This window comes from Limulus polyphemus, unplaced genomic scaffold (genome assembly GCF_000517525.1).
Source record: "Limulus polyphemus unplaced genomic scaffold, Limulus_polyphemus-2.1.2 Scaffold930, whole genome shotgun sequence".
NCBI classification, from domain to species: domain Eukaryota; kingdom Metazoa; phylum Arthropoda; class Merostomata; order Xiphosura; family Limulidae; genus Limulus; species Limulus polyphemus.
This window is the reverse complement of record NW_013666540.1, coordinates 80,704-98,323: the sequence shown is the minus strand read 5'-3', so window position 1 is coordinate 98,323 and position 17,620 is coordinate 80,704. Positions and strand designations below refer to the sequence as shown.

The 17,620-nt window shown below is 33.0% G+C and overlaps 1 protein-coding gene across 2 annotated transcripts in view; it reads left to right on the top strand.

The window, feature by feature from the left end:
- LOC106461307 (CCR4-NOT transcription complex subunit 9-like) overlaps positions 1–17,620 on the top strand; it is a 30,628-nt gene that overhangs the window by 1,518 nt on the left and 11,490 nt on the right. The window contains exons 2-6 of one of the 2 annotated variants that reach the window (XM_013921126.2): positions 98–217; positions 8,928–9,048; positions 14,927–15,014; positions 16,481–16,587; positions 17,160–17,255. In XM_013921126.2, the coding sequence (XP_013776580.1) occupies positions 105–217; positions 8,928–9,048; positions 14,927–15,014; positions 16,481–16,587; positions 17,160–17,255 (525 nt within the window). In that variant the 5' untranslated portion in view covers positions 98–104. Of the gene's footprint in view, positions 1–87; positions 218–8,927; positions 9,049–14,926; positions 15,015–16,480; positions 16,588–17,159; positions 17,256–17,620 lie in introns of both variants that reach the window. The other variant, XM_013921125.2, reaches the window with a different exon arrangement.

The following is a 17,620-nucleotide window of genomic DNA, read 5'->3' as shown; positions in this document are numbered from 1 at the left end:
AAAGTTTTTGCAAAATTAAATTTCAAAAAGCAATAATAACTATAATACTGTTTAGTACATTAAATTGTCATTTTGTATACTTGAAAGTATTTTTTAGGGAGAAGATGAATGTTCCACAGCATTCCAATATTCCTCCAGTTGATCGTGAAAAAATTTATCAGTGGATAGTGGAACTGTCCAGTCCAGAAACACGAGAAAATGCTTTGCTTGAGCTCAGGTATAAATACAGTTATCTAAGTTGTTTATTAATATTTTTTACATAGAACTAAATTAATGATCTAGTTACACTGAGGAGTACGTTGTCAATAACTTGATGATCAAAATTAATATAACTTTCTAGGTCAGAATCAAACGTTGCTTGTAAATTAAAAAAGCTGATTCTGTATAACAAACTGAATGATAAAAGCTGGCCATAAGTTGTGTTTTTAATGGATAGGGCATCAAGATGGACTAATAGGTCTCTTGTGGTCCATAAATTTTGTTATAATATTATAAGAAAATCAAAACCTATCATGATTAGAATACATTGATTCATTTTCGGTACCCTTGCTATTAACGGTATTACATTATATACATTATACTTTTAATGTGATAAATTTAAGGAGTTACCAAAATGTATTAATTTTTTTAACAACATATGAAGATGTCTTTATATTTCAATTGGGATCAAAGTAAAAAATCCAATGAAAAGTAGTGAATTTATCAAGAGAAACAATCTAAACTTGCTGTCCTACAGCATCATTGTTTCCTTTTCAGTACAACAGAAGACTCACTTTTCTGACTTCTGATCTTGTACAGAAATAAATAAAAACAATTTGGGCATTCACTAGTGTATTGAAGAACAAGCATAATCTATAAACTTAAAAAGATAAATACCTTTATTCATGCACATAATTACATAAAGTATAGCAGTTGTTTTTTTTTTCTGTGTATATTAACATACCCTATTTAGTGACATTTGGTCTGGCGTTTTACCAGTTATAAACGTAGTCAATGCAAATGAGAGACATTGGGGGGTCAGATCTGGAAGTCAACTTCTTGTATCACTTCCTGGAGAGCTGTAAGGATACATCCCAGGTTTATTCAGCAGTTATAAATGGTTACACACTTTTGTCAAATAATGGCTTGAATGTTCTAATCAGATATCACTTTTATGGTTAGTGTGCTTTTGCAAGTGATAATGCATATAGGATTTCAGGTTATATCTAGAGAAATGTTGAATAAAAAATCTTAAAGAGGTCATAATTTCATTATGACTATCAGTAACTAGTTAAGCCACATTTGCAGTACTGTGTTCAGTCTTGGACACTTTACCTTACAATATTGAATTGTTGGAGATGGTTCAGAGGAGGACTACTAAAATGATACCTGGGATGGAAAAGTTGTCATATAAAGACAGGTTAAGATCTCTGAAATTGTTTTATCTTGAAAAAAGAATAATTTAAGTTTTTTAAGGGAATTGAAAATGTCTATGCATCATCTTTTCTCATCCTTAATGGTGAGAATGGTAGGACTAGGAGACACAAATATAAATTTTGGCAGGAGGTAGGAGTCATCTCCAGCTGAGACAGTTTTATTTTTTCTAACGAGATATTTGGGCTTTGGAATGGGTTGCCATCGGATGTGGTGGAAACAGTAAATTTAAGAGAAGGTTTAATAAATATTTGAATAATAATTGCTGTCTTTGAGATTTTTTTTAATAGTTTAGTGGATGGGATAGCCTAGATCAGTGCTTTTCAACTGGGTTAACGGTTCACCCAGGGCTTAATGACATCAGAATCAGGGTGTATGAGTATTATCAATTATACAACAAAAACAAGAGCAAAAAAGTCATTCGTTGTTATTATTTATTCTACTTGTAGTTTGATAAATACATTCATTTTTTAAATATTTTATGTTGTATTCATTCTAGTTGTAGTTTGATGTATATTTAAGTCATAATAAAGAATTTTACATTTTAATTTAGTACTTTTTTTTTCAAAATGGGGTGAGTGAGATGTGAAAAACTTGTAGGGTGAAGATGTTGGAAAAAGTTGAGAAGTACTGTCCTAGATGGATCAAATGGTCCCTTGTTGTCTTCAAATATGTTATGCTTTAAATATATAAGTTCAAGGGCTACTCTGGGCCTTGACAGAATTGCATCTTGAACTTTTGATAGTGACTAAATATAGCATTTTCAATTTTTTGTGTGCCAACATTTGAAGACAATAAAACATGAACAATGGTACATGACATCTGTTCACTATACAGATAAATCCACAAGTAGTTAATATCACCTGCTTGTGTATGTCATATAAGTGTCAATTTAACAGGTAATAAAATAATTAAGATTGTGGAATGCTTTACAAAGGACATATCAAATGATGTAAAGACTAATCAAAACCATTAGTTATCAAAATTAGTCCATGTTTGGTATTCATATGGCTACTCCCAAACCAAGACCAAGTAGAGTTGATTAATTCTCATCAAAAACAACAGCTGAATATAAAATATAAAGGAATAATTTATTTAATCCATGTATCATTTCTTAGCTCAAGTCTTATATATACACATCCTTGTATGAAAGCATGAACAAAACTTTTATTTTACCATGCACACAAAGATTTTTAAACGTTCCACCTTTCATTTTTGTTCAGCTGCTTCAAACGGCTATGTTGTTGAAACTATTCCTGAGATTTCAAAACCATCATAAAGTACTCTTTGTTGATCAGCAAAAAATTAGTGTAGCACCTCATGCATCATGGATGCCAAGTTCATGTGAATTCTTGGAAAGTTGGAAATTCAGGTGTCCATAGCTGAGATATAACAGCAAAGTAAAAGCTACGTTTTGTGACATTTGTATCAAAGCACAAATGATTAATTCATTCATAACTGCATGCGAGTTGCATAAGAAAGAGATTGTTACAAAACATAAAGAGAGAGAAGAGGTACTTGGCTTATTCCTTTTTCTTAATATCATTCTATATTTAGATAGCCATTTTGATTTATTCATAATTTAGGTCAAATTATTGGAAATAATTCAAATATGGTATCTAGGAAGTCAAGTGGAAAACATTGGTCAGTTTTCTTCAGGTATGATGAAAAAGACTGACCAATGTTTTTTGAAACATGTCGTATGTTCCACCATTAATAAAACTATTCCTTATACTTATAATTCATTGTTTGCCTACCTATTACTAGACTGCAGTACATGCTTATTCATATGTTATTAATGTTTTCAAGTCTTTGTATATTATCTATAACACATGATAATTTTAGTATCTTAAACAAAATACATGCAACGGTATCTTCATGAACAGTATTTCTACACAAGGTCCACTTATGAATCAGTGGTAAGCTTATGAACAGACAACACTAAAATCGAATTCCCCATGGTGACAGAACATAGGTAGCCTATTATGTACTTTTGCACTAAAAACAGTCAAACAGTTCCTACATAGGTGTGTATCTACGTATTTCTGGTTTTCCGCACACCAGCTTACTTTATTACAGAATATTTATTTGCAAGTGTTTTTCTGTCTGATGCACAGTCTGTTCTAACTCTTTCCTGAACCCTCTTGTATAAGTTAAAAGCCAAATATTAAATAAGAAACAACAAATCATGAAACATTGAAACTCCAAAGTAACCTATTAAACTCAGTTATTCATTCATTTAGTAACAATCATTTCTACTTCCATTCAGAATTTCTTACATATACAGTTAGAAACATGAAGTGGAATGATCTTGCTCCCTATGAATGTTTTGAAACATTGAAACTCCAAAGCAACCTATTAAACCCAGCTATTCATTCATTTAGTAACAATCATTTCTACATCCATTCAGAATTTCTTACATATACAGTTAGAAACATGAAGTGGAATGATCTTGCTCCCTATGAATGTTTTGAAACAAGAATACCTCGCCTATCAATTGGTTCATAAGAACAACAAGAGGGAATCCTCAATATCCATGGCACTTGAAATTCTTTTAGGTGGGGTTAGAATAAATTAATCTATGAACCTTTTTTTCCCTTTTTCTTAGCTATATTTTTGAGTGCCAGCGTGCATATACTTGATTCAACTTTATTACTCATCAGAAACTTTACCAGCCTCCCATCAAATTTTTTTTTTTTAGGCAGGATTAGAGTAAATTAATCTTTGAGACCTTAGGTATGGTCAAATACATCAATCAAAAGGGTTTAACCTCCCAAGTCCAAAACTGTAATTAGAACTCAAAACGGTCAAGAGATGACAGAATTATGAGCTAAAAGTTTGTACATGAAAAAATACCAAAAACTCTGAGCCACTGTGCTGTGGCTAAAAAGAATGTTCATACTGTATATGTAATATTATTAGGTGCTAGAAATGTTCATACAGGTCCCCATTAAACTTGATTAGTGTTATGAAACATTTGTTGGTTTTCATGTTTCAAGGGTTGTATGTAATACTGTTCTACAATGGGTCTTTGTAATGCAAAGCAAGTAGTTAAGTCAAATACTTTATATTGATAAAATGGTCCACTCCCTATTTCTACAATTGTAAGGAAACTTGATTTGTGCTCTTTGGCAGTGCTTTGATTACACTCACCAAGTTTATAGCTTACAGTTTGAATATTTTTTTTACTTCTTTTTAATATGAGATCAAATGAATGGATGAAACAACCCAGCATCTGTAGTGATCATACTTTAAGGTAGCCACTGTAAAGGTAAATGTTTCAAGAATTTTGTAAGTGTTAATATGAATCTCTGTGAATTTACAATTGAGCACAATTCAGAAAGAGGAATAATCAAACAACTAACAGTACACAACATCACTACTGCACACACACCTATGGCTTACCTAAAATTTACAAACAAGACTACCCTCTCCAGCTCATAGTTAACTGCAGACATTCACCATAACACCCTTTAGCTAGGTATCTGGTAGATATAATAATAATATCACTGAAACATCTGCACACATTAAAAACTCGGCCCATTTGTAGAGATTATAAAAGCAACCACAACAACCCCACGAGACAGAATGATCAGCTTTAGTATATCAAACTTCTTTCCTAACATACCAGTCCATGATATACTACAGATAAACTCTGCCAACAACTTGAAAATGATAGAACTCTTAAGGAATGCACCCAACTGACAATCTCCACAATAATACAACTCGCAATCTTTTGTATCAGCACATTCTACTTTCAATGTGTGGACTCACTCATATCATCAGTACTCGGTAATCTCTACTTGGAACAAATCAAAGCTAACACCCTTAGGACATCCGCTATATGTCCCAAGATTTCTTTGGATGTGGTAATGTTGCATTTGTATTATGGTCACATCTTAAAAGAAAAGATTTAAGGATTTATGAACTACCTGAACAGATATCTTGTAGTACAGCTCACAACTGAATGAGAAAAAGATGATAAACTTCCATTCTTTAATAAGATGGTTACCAAGACACAACTCATACACCCCAAGAGTTTACAGGAAATCTACAAATATGGGTAGATACCTTGACTATAAAACAAACCACCCCAGTGCTGTAAAGACAGATATCATAGACCATTTAGTTTTGAGAAAGAACAAGATTTTTAGTGCTGGAGATGGTAAGAAGATGGAAAAAACACATCACTACAGCATTCCTCAACAATGAATATCAAGAATGCTTGGTAAAGAAGATAAACACCAAAAATAATCAGGAAGAAAAGTACAGATATAAAGCTATATTATCCTGTGTCAGAGGTCTTTCAAAAAACGGAGGTTATGTAAACAATGTAAAGTCAGAACAGTATTTAGAAATCATGATACAATACAATTCCAATTTGTACACAAAGACCCATTGGTGAGAAAAAAAAGCACTCCATGTGAATGTGGATTCCAATACATTGGAGATACAAAGAAAACAAGTAAAAGTTAGAATTTGGGAACATAATAGACATACAAGACTAATATTGATCTTTCTGTAATAGCCCATAATGCTAAAGATGAAGACTATATAGAGTAATAAAATGATAGGATATAAATCACACTCACAAGAAAAATAAATAAAAGAAGCCTTCTACTTTCACCTAACTGATAACAGTCGGTTCAGCAAAGAATTCAACAACACCTGGCTATCTCTTTTGAAAACATTCCCATAGTTACTTGACTCAAGTATTTTGCCCAGCATTATGATGCATTCCAAATAGTGTAGCTTTCACTTGTCTGAAATGAAGAGACAATAAAAGATTTCATTCTTTTTTGCTGATTGCTGTGTTCCAAACAACATTTGTAAATTTAACACTCATTACTTATCTGAAATGAAGAGGCAACAAACTTGTCACCCACCCTCCCGTCAGTATTATGTAGACACTGGGATGCATTAACTATCATGATTCTTTATAGGTCATGTTACTGCACTATTTTGGTATCTTGGCAGTATGAATTTTTATTGAATTTTTTATTTTCAATCACTATATTGTTTTTAGTAGTGTCAGCCTTTTTGGAACATTGAAATGAAAAATTTCAAATAAAATTATTTTGAAAATAAATTTCCCATCTGTTATCTATTAAAAATGATTTTTGGTGCAGTATAATATTAACTACACAGCAAATTTTAAAGTAGACTGCTTAACTTAATTTCAATTGCATTTACCTCATTGATACCGAATAATAATTCCATGACAATAGCTTCTGAGCAGTGGGAAGTAGTTTTGGAATATCTTGGCAAAATAGTTTGTTCTGAGCTATTTTTAACTTCAGATTGCTGAATCTTCAATATGAACCAATAGTCAAAAGATAGTTTTTTTTTAGTATGAATGTTAAGCCTATTAGCTTTTAAAGTAATTAAATATGAAAAATGGAGATGAAGGTATATCTAGTTTATTATGTTGATTTTCTCAAATATTTGTAAGTGATATTTTTGAGTACTTAAATATTAGTATGTTTTAATTTATTCATTGACAGTTTATCTTCATAACATGGATTTTATTTGATACTTTTTATGTAATAACAAGCAAAGCTCTGAGCTATTTATACTGCCTACTGCAAAAAGTAATTGTTGAGCATTTCAGTCATGCTAAGAGCTGCTCAACAATAACATACAATAAATCTACATTTTCATTCTTTAAGTTATGTCACATTTTGAAATGTGAATGATAGTATGATTAATTCCTGACAATTTAATGAAGAATATCCTGCTTGCTAAATAAAATTTGACATCAAAATTATTCCTGCCAGTCCTCCCGTCATTTCAAAAGTGAATATTGAACTTTGCCTACATGTACAGCTTTTCAGACAGGAGACAGAAAAACTCTTGGACAGACACCACAGTTCGTAATATATATATAAGATTGTAATTTAAAAATTATATCAATAATCACATCATTTGTATGGATGTTATTATTTTTTATTAAAAAAAGAATAATAAAGTAAGTAGCCTTATGTTTATTGACATAAAATTTGTTTTTCTATTACAGGTTAACCTATTAATTCAACTCACAAGACTTTGGATTTTAGATTTTTATATTAACATGTTAGCAACAAGAGACTATTTGGTCCTTCAAAGCTATCTATGCATACCCACACCAAGAAAAAGTAGAAATTATGCTCAGTCTTTAAGCTAATGATTCTATGAGGAAAATAAAACTCTCCTAATTGGAGCCTAGCCCGTCTTTTCTAAACCTTAAATTTGTTTCCTTTCATCTACTATCTATAGAATTCAGTGCAAAGAAGTTAGAGGCCTTTGCCGTGTTGATCCTCCAGATAATCTTGTAAACTTCCGTCACCTCTTACCATTTTTTTCTTAAGAGAAATTAAGTTAAGAGATCTTAACTTATTACCGTAATAAAATCCTTTCACCCTTGGAATCATCCTGTTACCTCTCTCCTGGATTGTTTCCAGTGGGTCAGTAACACTTGTTAAATAAGAAGACTAAAAATTTACCAATCTTCTAAGTGAGGACTACCTAAAGACTTTAAAAATTACATTTTTTGACTTGTAATCATTGTATCCATAACTATATCCTAAATTTCTGTTGGCTTTACTGCCAGCAAAAAAGCATTTTCTCAATGACTTGAGATACTAATCTACCACATGCCAATATCCCATTTTCTAGTCTTGCTATTGAGTAGATGCTCATTTATATTAAACATGCAATCCAAGTTATGAAAACCAATTTGATCCAAGCTGACCTTTAGTACTGCAGCATCCTCAATACAGCTAGAAATACCCACAAGTTTAATGCCTCTATTAATGTCATTAATGTAAATAAGAATAAGGAAAGGTCCAAGCACTGACGCCTAGCATAGTATATTAGTAATACAGCTCAACTGGACCCTATTAATAATAACATTTTTGATTTCATTCACCCAGCTAACTCAGTCCAATGAACTGATATTTACCTAACACTCACCAATGGAATTTTCTTGGCTAATCTCTGTGAATCCTTACCAAAGGTTTTTTGAAAACCTGGTACACTAAGTTCACACTTTTTCCATCATTCAAGTAAAAGAATATCCTCCAAAAATAAGTTAACACTTTATGATTAGTTGTGTATGTCAAAACAAATTATAATGAAAATTATTTGAAGGAATGTTAAACATGCTTGTAGAAAATGTTGAGTTTTGCCGAGAGACCAGTCAATTAGGTTTTGGTAACACATCTCTTGTATACATGAAATGAGAATAGTGAAAATTCATTGGCATTTATTTATAACTTCTCATCAAAAGTAAGCCAACTATGTGGATCATAACTTAAATGTAGCCTGTATAATAAAACCAGTTCTAACTGATAATGCCCTTGCTGCTAACAATATCTTCAGCTGTAATTCCAGAACATTGACAATCTTATGAAGTTCAGTTGGCTTAGATCAGGAATTAAATAATAAGATATCAGACAAAATGGTTGCCTGTACTTTACTAATTATTCATTGAGGTTATATGTTTTTTTCAGTCAGTAATATTTTTTCTTCAATAGCAAAAAACGTGAGGTTGTTCCAGAACTTGCAACTATGTTATGGCATTCTTTTGGAACAATAGCTGCTTTGCTTCAAGAAATTATAAACATATATCCTGCCATCAATCCATCTACATTAACAGTGAGTAAAAATTTTCAGATTAATATCACTTAGTGTAAACCTATACTTTTGTTTGAAGATTTAACATACATATTGTGCATTTAAAAATGAGTTTACTGTAAGTAGAATTACAAATAACTTGATTGTATTTTTTTTTCAAGGAATATATTTTTGATGGCTGTTATGAAACAAAACAATTTATCTTTTGCCAGACCATACCATATCAACTCTCTTTCATTTTATCATCATATTTACCAATGAAATAAAATAGATGATGATTATCAAGCCAAGTTGACCAAAGAAGAGAAAACAGAAGATCACACAAACATAAGATAACCCCATGTTTTTCTGTCATCAGTCTTTTCATATGGCAGATGTGTTAAGATATTTAAAGAATTTGTAAAATCTCTAAATTCAGACTTTCTTTTGTAGCAAATGATAAATATACATACATATCTCTTCTCACACTATAGATATTACACGACTGCTAGGGTTTCCTTCCTTTGCCCATCTAAACATTGGTTTGATTGTTTTCTCGCTTGCTCCAGTCTCTCATTCCCCATTTAATTGCCCTTGGTGATATCTATCTCATGACACTCTCCACATCAATGCACTCTCTATCCTGGTACTGTATGTAAGCACCTCATTCAGATAATATTATCACTTTTTCTTGACAAAGTGTTCAATAATGAGTTTCTCTGCACTACAACCATTGGAAACACTTTGATTTTTCTTTGTGTCACATAGTTAATTTTTGTAAAACAATTTTTTCCCCTTTGGCAAGCTGATGTATGAATTACCATTTCTGGCACGAAGGTAAATCAGGTCTCTTCTATCCCACCTTTGATATCTAGTGTTGCTTAACAGTTGGAGGAGGGGGTACTCTCAGTTGAGGCTGTCTGTGACTTTATTCGTAGTGAGATGGAGTCATATATTCAGTCTGGTGGTGTTTCTCCCTGATATTTTGTTTCATGCAAGGAAAGTTACTGCTCAGTTACGTAAAGGGACGGCTATGCCTTGTATGCCACGTTTGTCAGAACAACATGCTTTAGCCTACCACCACCAGATGGATGCATATTTAGACTCTCAAAGACTAGACCCGCTCCTGGAAATGTGTGGTTTCAGAACAGAGTCTGTGATCAACTTGAATAGATCACAGTTTTCTAGGATTCATCTAACCCTAACAATGGTTCTGAGATATTTATCATCCCTCCAACTTTTGTCAGAAGCCTCTCAGCACTTGCCACATCAATCTGATGGCAAGTTAGGATCATTGTTGGCATCTACCTTGGTTCAATTGTCAGCTTCTGTACTTTCTTTGGTCTCTTGTCTGGTATGTTATTGAATAGAGATGCGTTGTTAGAGGGCTTTCATCTACCAGCTGCCATCCTCCATGAATTACCTGAGCTCCCTTATTCTGCCATATCTACGAGGTTCCTCTGCTCGGTTGGAATGGTGCCAGCAGTGGTGGTGACTACCGTATGCCTTTGGGGTCTGTGTTGGCTCAGTTCCAAGAATTTCTGGACGTGTGGAAAACCTTTACCATAGATCGATGGATATTACAGGTCCTGGCATCAGGATTAGTCATTCAGTTCGCATATCCACCACCATTATTCCCCCCATCCCCAACCTATAGTGTTTCTGCCTCCTGCAGATTCTTGGATTTCAGAACTTTGTTCCAAGGCTATCAGAAATTTGTTGGTCAAGGGGGCATTGGGGAGAGTCATCCCAGTTCTTCCAGGGTTTTGCTCCTGTCTGTTTGTTGTGCCCAAGAGGATGGGAGATTGGCACCTGGTCATTGATCATTCTAGTGTAAATCAATTCCTATATCCTCCAAAGTTCACAATGGAGTCATTACTCACTCTGCATTGGCCATTTTTTGCCAGGACTGTGGATGACCAAATTTGATGTCGTTGACGCCTTTCTACATGTTCCCATAGCAGAGTCATCCCACCACTATCTGCATTTTGCACACAAGGGTCAGGTGCTGCAGTTCAAGGTTTTACCCTTCGGATTAGCATTGACACCATATATGTTCTTCAGAATTGTACAAGCTTTTTCTCGTCCCCTCCATTCTCTAGGCCTGTGCACACAGCATTACATGGATGACTGGTTACTGCTGGCACCAACTTATCAGTTGGTGGAACATCACACCCAAATTGTACTTTCAGAAGCAACTAAGGCAGGCTTTAATATCAGAGCCAAGAAATCTGTTCTCACTCCAACTCAATATATTGTCCTTTTGGGTGTCTTTTTCAACACATATCTCAGTCAGGCTCAACCAACTCCCATCTGGCTCCACACTATGGAACAGACAGTCTGATTCTTACTTGCTTATCCTTCTTCCACTGTGTGGATGGTTCTTTCTTTTTTGGGGATTTGGGCATCACTTGAATCTCTCATTCCTTTGGGATGATTGCCCATAAGATCCATTCAGTGGTCTCTACATGACCAATGGATCATGAACAGCAATCCACTAGATTCTCCAGTCTTCTTATTCAGGATCAACATCTTTGATATCGAGCGGTGGTTAGATCAGAACACTACTATGATAGGTGTTCCTCTGCCACCACCTCATCCAGAGATCCATCTCTTCATAGATGCCTCGCCTCAGGGATTGGGTGCATATCTCAAATGTCAGGAATTCCAGGGCCTATGGACAGATGATGAGGCTTACCTACAGTGTTTTAGAACTTCTTGCTGTTCAAAGGGCGATGTCTCAAGGTCTGGACGTATTGAGGGGAAAAATCATCACGCTTCACTCCGACAATTCCATGTTGGTGTCTTACATTTCCCACCAAGGAGGTACTTGGTTTGGATCTCTTTGTTTTCAAACATTGGATCTTCTTTATTGGGCCTACTCCCATCATATCATCCTACTAGATTTTCATGTTTCGAGGGTGGTGAATTTGGTAGTAGATCAATTATCTTTACCCAACTGGATTCTTCTATTACTGTACTGTGCTGGACTGCCATTCATGGTTTGCTTTTCAAAATTTAGGAAATTTGGTTAACTTGTAGCACTGTATCCAGAGGATCGTACCTCAGGACTCTCCAATGTGCATTATTCCCCCCCCCCCCCCATATTCTAATACTGGAGCTAGAGAGTCCTTACCACACCTGGTTTCTAGTCACTGGAGTGGTGGGGGAAAAAAATCCAGGGTCCTGGGTAGGAGGGCCCCCAACTTCGCACCCTCTTCTTCAAGAGTGGAGGAAATTCACTCTAACACTCTGAAGGAAAAACCTCTGTCCACAGATGTTGGCAGGAGAGGCACAAACGTATGTGGGAACCTACTTGAATTACTGGTTGGGTTGAGAATGGCCCTTATTTTTATTCAATATTGCTTCAGTACATTCATGGAAGAGGGTCCATTGTCTTCTCATAATTTGGAACATAGAGTGGTCCCATCCTGGGTTCTTGGTTGAGCACAGTTTGTTTCATATCCTCCCTATAATTTCTGGGACAAGTGGAATATACCTTGTCCACTTGATGGGAAGTGAGGATGAGAGCTCATAATTCCAGAGAGAATGAGTTCTGTTTCCTCAGGTTGAGTATGATATACAGGATCCCGTCATTCCAAGTTTGGAGTGTTGCCTTTTGGACTTCTTCAGGTTGAGGAGAAGGTTTGTCCACTTTGGTGTTGCTTACCTTCTCGTCATGATTCTGGTGGCTCAGAATGCATCACTTTATAGCTACAGGTTGGAATCCATTCAAAATTATATATATATTGCAGTCAAAATGCCATAGACACCAACGTGGCATTTAGGGACCATGACCCTATAATTCCAATCCTGAGAAGTGGAACCTCAGTTCCTGGTTGGGGCCTGGCCGATAATGATGACTGATCATGTCCAATTCCACCCACAAGTGCATGAATTATGTTCCGGGTGAAGAATATACTTGTTCTGGATGTAGTGTGGTTCCCCCACTAGGGTGCTAATCTTCTATTAGCATGCTCACAATCTATGCAGATGCATTCTGTATGGGTAATGCCCTCTACCACTCCACCTTATCAATGTTGTATTTTAGCTGTAGCGTGAGAGAAGGTAAGTATGTTTTGGAATTTAACATTTTCTTAAATCGAAAATGTATTTCTAATAATAATACCTACCCCTTTCACACTCTCCTGCCCTTACTCCCCCATTAAGAGCCAGTGTCAGAGACTGCAGATTGCTAATGAAATATATAACAGTTGAAAGGGGATTTAACCCAACTTCTTTTGATAGAGCAATTAAGAAATTCAGTAATGTGTTAATAATAGATCAAGGTATTACCTTAAAATCTAGTTATGATAAAATACAAAAGGAATGTTTACTTTTGCCATATTTTCCTGGTTTAACTACTACTTTATTCAAAATGTTTAAAAAACAACAAATATTTTACTCCCCATTTAAACCGATGAATAACATAAAACAAATTTTAGGTAATATTAAAAATAATATACAATTAACAGAAAAAGCTAGGATTTATAAAATTGTATGTAACGGTGAAAATATTTATATTGGATAGATAAAACATAATTTGAAATATTGTTTAGCAGAACATAGGGATGTGTGAGAAATAACAGGACTGAAAATTGGGCCACAGTAGAACATGTACAAAAACACAACCCATAACAGTATGGGAGAAAACAGTAATATTGGCATAACCAAAGGGTATTAGAGCCAGTAATATCTGTAAATCTTTAGAAATAATAAGTTTAAAAAAAAAGATCATGAATTATTAAATTGAGTTGAAGGTCTGGCAAATATCTGTGTAAGAAAGTGGCAAGACCTCCTCTAAGAATTATGCAGAAATAGTAAGCCTACACACAGGTCACAAGATTTAGCTAAGAAGAAATATATATGTCAGTTGTGTCACGCAGGTTCACTCCTGATGATGATGTGGAAAATGTTGAAATGTGTAGTCAACATTTTAGAAACCATAGATTGATCTGAATTTAAAATGTTTTTGTGTATTTATTTTAACGTTTTGTGTTATTTGTTTATTATTTTAACATTATACACAAGTACCAAGAAAACATTATCTATTAAATAATATGTAATTCTACATGTATTAAATTCTTAGAAACAGGAATGGCCAAAACAAATTCCAAAGGTACTGATTTGAATGATATATTACTTGAATTTTACAGGAAAGATATTAAAAGTATATATAATTATTTTGAAAACTGAAATATGATTTTGAGTTTAAACATCATCGATGTGTTTTGGATTAAGGTGATACTTGTGTAAATTTTAAATAACATAGTTGTTTAAAGAAAAACAAATATTTAATAATACACAATAAATACGTGGAGTGTATGAGACTGTTCACAGTCTCATGGCATTTTAACTTTATACAGTAAATTATTAAGTAAACTTTTTTATTGTATTTTGAGACTGCGGACAGGCTCATTTGTAAATATTTATTGTTATTCATTAAATGTTTTTTCCTAAAACATGTTATCAGCAAGATGATTTGCTTTTCATTAATGAGCACAAAACAATGGTGCAAGTTACTGTTCATTTAGTTGAGATAAAATATCATGTACACAGTAGTCCATGTTTATTGTAAAGCATCTTATTAACATTAAAGCTATTTTATTATTCATGCATATAAGTGTTGATAATTCGTTAGATTTATAGCAAGTGAAAAAAATTTAGCATGAAATTTAGAGTGCAGTGAAAAGAATAAGTTCTCATCACTGGAATTAAACACAACAGGATATTCTTAAATAGGTAAAAAACCTTAAAATGTTTTTAATGCAAAAACAAATTACATATGAAGAACCAGGAACAGATGATTTTTTTTTCAAGTGTGTTAAAATTTTACTGAGTTATTCTAAAAAAAAATCTACCTAAAATAGTTAATTTAGAACACGTATTGAATGTTTTAGTAGTTTAAGTATTTTTTCAGGCACAGCAATCCAACAGAGTCTGTAATGCATTAGCATTACTGCAGTGTGTGGCATCACATCCAGAAACAAGATCAGCTTTCTTGCAAGGTAAGTCTTCTAAAGAACTAAAATGCTCATTACTATAACTATATTGTTTTTTGCTTATTTTCAAATTTTAATTCTTTTCCCTTAGAGTAAGCATTATACTGCAGAAATTAGTTTGGCCAAATATTAAATCCAAAGTATTATCACTTAAGTTTCCATGAAAGGTTACGAAAGAAAAGTTTCATTTACCTGTTGTATTCATACATAAACTGAATGGCATGGATGTTTCAACTTGTTTGAGACTGTCAACTGCTTACCACTTATGCTTTACAGTCCTAGATTATTCAACCTTTTACAACATTAAATTTCAAATGTGATATTCAGATGGATTAGCAGTGGGACTCTGGGCTGGCTTTTTTCTTTTTTTTTTTTCAATTTTATATAACCAGAATTTCCCTTGTTTAAATACCTCCTATTCACCAGGGCATTACGTTTTGAATCATTATCCTGCTGAAATTAAAAGCCAAGTGAGTATTTCTTGAAGATCTAGGATGTTGTGATACTACTCCATCATCACAATATCATCAATTTTAACAATATTTGTCACTCCTGCATCAGAAAATTACCCTCAATCCATTTTAAACCTTCCACCATGTTTCACTGCTTTTTTTACACACACTTATTTAAACTTCTCGTGTTAACATTTCTTGACAAAAAAAATCTCCTAGTTTGCCAAAAGCTTAGTTCATGTTTCATCAGCCCATAATACATTTTTCTATTCCTTCTAATTTTTGTGATCCTTTGCAAGGTTTATATGCTTGGCCATGTAAGTGTTAAATATAAGGGTTTTTGGCAGCAACTTTTCGATAAACGTTACTTTTTTTAAAGCATTGTTGAACAACTCCATGTATTTCCTGCATAAATTGTTAGAATGTTTGAATTTGATCTAATGTTAAAATTTCTATCTAGACATTCTTATTGGACCTTAAACCCTCAATAGTGGCAAAATGTTTAAATTTTCTTTGAAGTGCATCTTTTGGAATATTAAGTTTTTGAAGCAATATTCCATGGGTTTTCATTGTGTAAAGTAATAACTTCATACTTTACTGGTCATTCACTACCTATAAATAAGACCACATTAATGATTTTACATAGGAGTGAAAAATATATTAATCACTATGAAAATGTGTGCCAGTAGATTAAACTCATTCAAACTACATTTAATGATGCCCAGCAGTTGATGTGCAATTATAATTATTATGAAGTGAATACAGGGGTTTTTGTAGGTTTTTATAGCAAAAATAGTCTTTTTTTTTTTTTATTGTTAGAAACAAACTTATGACAAGCATTGCAGTGTGTCTGAATAACTATTTAATACACAATAATCCTTTTAAGAAGTGTAGTTTGTATATTGAAGTAGTAGAATATGATCAGAAAACATGAATAAATATTCTTTATATTGATATAAAGTTGTCAATATTTTAACCAGGCATCTAATTTGTATTTATTTATTCTTTTTATCAAAACAGCTAACATCCCTTTGTTTCTTTACCCATTCTTACATACTGTAAGTAAAACAAGACCATTTGAATATTTGAGGTTAACTAGCTTGGGTGTTATAGGTGCTTTGGTAAAGGTAGGCTATAAATAATAATTTATTGTTACAATTTAAAAGTAAAGTTATTGTTGAATATTTTAAAGAATTATCAGAACACCATGAATTATAAATAGCTAGTTCATATTGACATCATGACTGTTACAATGTTTTACTTAAATCTGTAACAACAAAGTTGCCTTAAATTAAAATAAAAATTCTTGATAATAACAGGAACTTTTGAGCCACTAAAGTGCTATAAAAGTTTTAAATTTAAAACTTCCCCTGTGGTATATTTAAGCAAAATTTAATGGCTGTCAGTTGTAGATTCAAAGTTAACTGACTAAAATGGAAGTTTATATCTAATAATTACTGAAACATAACTAACTTGAGATGAACTGTTAACATTATGGTTTATTTTCATAATCAACAAAACATGTTTTAGTGCAAGTTCTTGCTAATTTTATTTGAGGTAAAATTAGATATCACATGGTTAAACATCATATAAACATATGATATATTTTGTTAATTCTCCATAGAAGTGTTTTAATTAAGTTAATCTTTAACTTGTGTTTGTTTAAAATCTTAATGTGTTTTTTTTTCTATGTTTCCAGACTGATGAACAAGAGGTAATAAATTTCTTGTTGACTACTGAGATCATACCTCTTTGCCTGCGAATTATGGAATCAGGTAGCGAATTGTCTAAAACTGTAAGTTCAATTTTCAGCTGTGTTTACTCAAAAAACAAATAAAAATTTATGCATAAATTTCAAATAGCTTTCAACATAAATTCTAAAGTATAAGATAAAATTGTTTATTAAGTTTTGTTTAAAGAAATAAGACTACAAATAGTTGTAGTGCACTTTTCGTGCAGAATCAAGAAATCATTTAAAGTATTTTCACATTGCTCCTCCTTTACTTTGATACTCAGCTTTAATTTTCTTATAGAGAGCATGAAAAAAGTAAAATATGAGCTAATAAGTAATTAGCTGTTGCAAGTAGAAAGTAGTATCTGTTAATGGCCCTTTTTTCTTAACCCTTTCAAGACGGGTCACTGGTGAAAGGCCATGTCATC